The sequence below is a fragment of the Triticum aestivum genome, chromosome 5B (genome assembly GCF_018294505.1).
Source record: "Triticum aestivum cultivar Chinese Spring chromosome 5B, IWGSC CS RefSeq v2.1, whole genome shotgun sequence".
NCBI lineage: Eukaryota > Viridiplantae > Streptophyta > Magnoliopsida > Poales > Poaceae > Triticum > Triticum aestivum.
Genome location: NC_057807.1, coordinates 670,006,806 through 670,011,416, shown reverse-complemented (window position 1 = coordinate 670,011,416; position 4,611 = coordinate 670,006,806). Strand labels below are relative to the sequence as shown.

The 4,611-nt window shown below is 49.4% G+C and overlaps 1 protein-coding gene across 1 annotated transcript; it reads left to right on the top strand.

The window, feature by feature from the left end:
- Positions 1–733: 733 nt before the first annotated feature.
- Positions 734–4,009, top strand: LOC123117536 (kinetochore protein NDC80 homolog). The gene is made up of 2 exons (XM_044538270.1): positions 734–1,948; positions 3,526–4,009. Exons 1-2 carry the CDS (start codon positions 783–785, stop codon positions 3,788–3,790), a joined length of 1,431 nt encoding a protein of 476 aa, XP_044394205.1. The 5' UTR covers positions 734–782; the 3' UTR covers positions 3,791–4,009.
- Positions 4,010–4,611: the final 602 nt, after the last annotated feature.

Here is a 4,611-nt window from a genome sequence, read left to right as displayed (position 1 = left end):
CTCCCGGTACTGGGCGACCTGCACCTGGAGCTCCCTGCCCTTCTCCTCGTTCTCATTGTGCTGCCGGTGCTGGATCACCACCGCCTTCTTCAGGATGGTGTTCTGCCGCCGGACGTTCTCCAGCTCGCGGTCCTTATCGCGGACTACCCGCGCGGCGCGAGCGCATACGGCGCCTCCGAATGCCTCGAGGATCCTGGCGGCACGGCACCGGGCGTCGTCCATGGAGGTGGCGCTCGCCATCTCGCTCACCAGGACCTCCGCCCACTCACCCGCCGGCTGCTTTACATGGCCGGTCTCCGCGGCAGCGGGCTGCGCCGGGGCATCGGCGTCGTCCCGATGAGTTGTAACCCCTTCGCTGCTGTCTCCTGGGAAATCCAGGTGCAGTCGGGTCATCGCCTGCAGCACCGCGAGGTAGTCGTCGGCGTCGTCCATGGCGGACGGCTGACGACGTGCGACTCCGCCGATTCGACTCTGCTTTCCGTTGACGGGGATCGAATTGCGTGCGCAAGGGAGCAGCCCGTCCAATGTATGTATATATCCTGTTGGGCCCAAAGCCGAGTCGAAGTCTCAGTCCGACCTGGGCTCCCCGCCCGGGCCTAGCAGGCTCGCCCAGCAGCCTGGCTTCCGTCGCAGGCCGCGTGGCCCACGCAAAAGCCCAGCCCAGCCCAGGCAAGGCGCTCCATTTTCTCTTCTCCACCGAAACCCCAGCTCGCTCTCCCAAAATCAAATCGGAACCCCGCAATTTTCCAGAGCAAACCCCAACCCCAACTCCGGCGACGGAAATGCGGCGCGGGCGCGGGCGCGGCGGTGGCGGCGGCGGCGGGCGGCACCCGAAGGCGCCCCCCTCCTCGGCGGCGGTAGACCGCACCCCGATGTCGGACGCCTTCAGCATCCAGAGGAACCTCGACCACGCCTTCTCCCGCCGCGACTCCGACGCCTACAGCATCTGCAGCAGCCGCCCCTCCTCCATCGGCACGGCTCAGGCGGCCTCCCACGCCGGGGGCCCCATCACCAGCCTCTCCGACCGCGGCTCGCAGGTCGCCGCCCTCCGCGCCGTCAACACCTACCTCGCGCCCGCCGCCATCCACCTCCGCCCGTCCCTCCCGCCCGCCAAGGACATCGTCGCCGCCTTCCACCACCTCGCCGACCGCCTCCGCTACCCCCTCAAGCCCGCCGCCTGGGAGGACGACCTCCTCGCGCTCCTCCGCTCCCTCTGCTGCCCCTACAAGCTCACCAGATCCGCCCTCAAGGCCCCCGGCACCCCGCACTCCTGGCCGCCGCTCCTCTCCGTCCTCTACTGGCTCACCCTTCTCTGCCGCTTCACCGACGGCCTCGACGCCTCCCCTCCCGCCTCCGCCTCCAATGACCTCATGACCTACATCACCGAGAGCTACCACCTGTTCCTCACCGGCGAGGATGACGCCGTCGCCTCCCTCGACGACGAGTACCACACCAAGGCCCGCACCCAAATCGGTGAGTGGGTAGCGGCCATCCAGGAGCTGGAGAAGGAGCTTCAGGATCTCGAGGCCAAGCGGAGCAAGCAAATGTCGGCGCCCTCTCGCCTCAAGGCGCTGGAGGATAAGAAGGATGCATTTACTGCAGACGTTCAGAAGTTCGAGGCCGTGGTGAAGAGCTGGTCCACCAAGATCAAGGAGAAGGAAGAGGCATTGGTGGAGGTGGAGAAGGAGCTGGAGGCCAAGGTGATGAATTGCCAGCAGACCATGGCCGAGAATGGGGAGCTGGTGAAACAGGTCGAGACGCAGGTGGTCAATGTGAGGGATGTCGATAGGATGGCTAGGGAGATGCAAGCTGTGGAGAATGATATTGCAAAGCTGGAGAATGCGAATGCCGTGCTGGAGGAGAAGGGGTGGGAACTCGAAGCTGCACTGGTCAGTAAACTCGAGGAGATCGAGGGCCTTGCGGAGCTGTGCAACCAGTCCCTCAGGAAGTATGAACTCCCCCAAAGAACTTTGAATCTCCTGATTTTTGATTTTTTTTCTCCATGTTTGTTATTCTTTCACCAATGATTAACTTGTTATTTAAGCACCTTAAAACTGATGAAGTAACCATGCCTCTCTTATTTGATATGTACTCCCTCTGTCCAGAAATACTTGTCATCAAAATGAATAAAAGGGGATATATCTAGACATATTTTAGTTATAGATACATCCCTTGTTATCCATTTTGATGACAAGTATTTCTGGACGGAGGGAGTAGAAATGAAGTACTTAAACAAACATCTATCTATTCCAATGCTGACATGGTGCTCCATAGCTCAATATGTTTGTTCTTCTTACCCTCCAGAGTTCAAATAGTAGTTCTTTCGGTGAATCAATTAGTTTTGGTCTTGCCTCAGCAGTCAGCACTTCAATCTCTCAATGTCAGAGGATTATTTTGATAATCTTTTGCTTTGTATAGGAGTTTTGGTCACTCAGTTTACAAGATTGTGCTTTAGCTTGCGATAGTACTCTCTTGATTGTGCAATCAGTCTTTTGTCTTTTAGGTTACCTTTTACCTTTCCTGATGTCTTAACTTGTATTGTTGCTTGTTTTCTTAACGGTTTGGAGTAACTCTGCTAGTGTGCTATGTGTTCAATTATATATGTTAGGAGAAGGCATCTTTTATGGACTATGATTGAGATGTCAAGTTAAAACAAGGAAACTGCTTTCTGTTCATCAAAAATAGTTAATATTGTCAGCCGCTTGTATCTGTGCATACATAGAATTCTGATTGAGACACTGAATAAGGGCGTGCACAAGGCAGTCCCCCAGTAGTTAACATTAGCTAATAGAGACGGTTCAAATGTTGCAGTGTTACACATCAGGAAGTTCAGGGAAGTTGTAGGACATCGTATGTTTTTGCCCTTGATTTACTTTACCTCCCATTCCCTCTTCTCATTTGTTTATGTAGCTTAACTCTCTGTGTAATTCCTTCCCCTCTGTTTCTCATCATTCCTTTTCTTAAGTTTTGCTGTTGAACATGGTATCATGTTGCAAATCGATGACTTCATATGAAAGCATTTCCAGCAGGGCTATAAAGCTATATGTGTGTTTTATCGGTATTTTTTAAATCTTTCTTTTGGGTGATGAACACAATATTTAGGCAGACTTAGTTAGAATTAATGCACATTGCTCCTCTATTGCAACAATATTATATATCGCATGTCTATATGTTAATTGGTTATGGCTATGATACATAAGTCTTCACAAAAAGCTTCTAATATGTTTCACATCATAATATTCTTCATAATTGAGAAATATAAAAAATGAAGGCCATGCCAACATTTTGTAATAAAGAAAAACATCGCCGAGATAGATTCTGTGTAACACAGTATTCTTAAGTATTGCCCCTCAGTGCTCAGTTAGTGGCAGACTGAAGCAAACGAAGATCAAGATCTCAGAAAAGATATCATTTTATTATGGTTCCCTATATGTTGTTTATTCTTTGACTTCTCTTTCGTCAATTTATATGTAGAGCAGTAGAGCTTGTTGCCTTACTGTCAAACATCACTGTACCATTTTGCAGGTTGAAACCCAGTATTGATTTCCAGTACGAGGTAAATGCAAAAGGATCCTCCCCGGCTGAGATCCTTGGTACCACCTACAAAACCACCCTGAAGCCCGCGCTCAATGCTCTTGCCAATGAAACTAAAAGGCTAATTATCTCAAAGCACGACGAGTCAATTGATCTACAAAAGCAGCTGCAAGGAATTGTTAAAATGCTGGAGGAGAAAAGGAGTCATGTTTCTGTTCTACAGGCTAAAAATAATGAGGTCAGTCACCTTATATGATATATGGTATATCACAGCATGGCAAAATAAAACAAAAGACCTCAAGTCCATTTTAACCCATAGTATGTTCATGATTGACTTATTAAAAACTCATGCATCAAAGTGGAAATTCTGCCTGTATATCTTGTAGCAAAAGTTGTTCATTATCCTAGCAAAATGAAAGTTCTGTACTATGAGTTGATCAACTTACTCGACTTGTCTAAAATGTCATTAATTTATTACTCCCTCTGTCCTGAAATACTTGTCGGAGGAATGAATATATGTAGACGTATTTTAGTTCTAGATACATCCATTTTTATGCATTTCTCCGACGAGTATTTCCGGACGGAGGGAGTACTCATTACAGCCTAGAAAAAAAATAATTGGCTTATTATTTATGTGCTCAAGTGAACTCTAGCAAAGTACTCCCTCCGTCCGGTTTACTTGTCGCATAAATGGATAAAAATGGATGTATCTAGAATTAAAATACGTCTAGATACATCAATTCCTTCGACAAGTAATTTGGGACGGAGGGAGTATATAATTTCTTTGCGCGGTGCCATGAAAGGATCTACCTCGTCTAGGTGTTGTAGCACTACCAAGTTTGCTCTGTCAAAGTCGCTGCGTCGATCTGAGTATGCCACGTGCAGTTCCCTGAGACCATTGGAGTGACCTTCTCCTTCGAGCCTCCCATCGTGCTTTTTAACGGGCAAACCAACACTAACACCAGGCAGCTACAGGTATGCGCCATATAGTAAATTCTCGCAGAAAGAGATGCACTCTTGTGTCAGATAGCCCTGGATGATGTTTCCATCTGGACGGGACATGTTACGAACGAATCC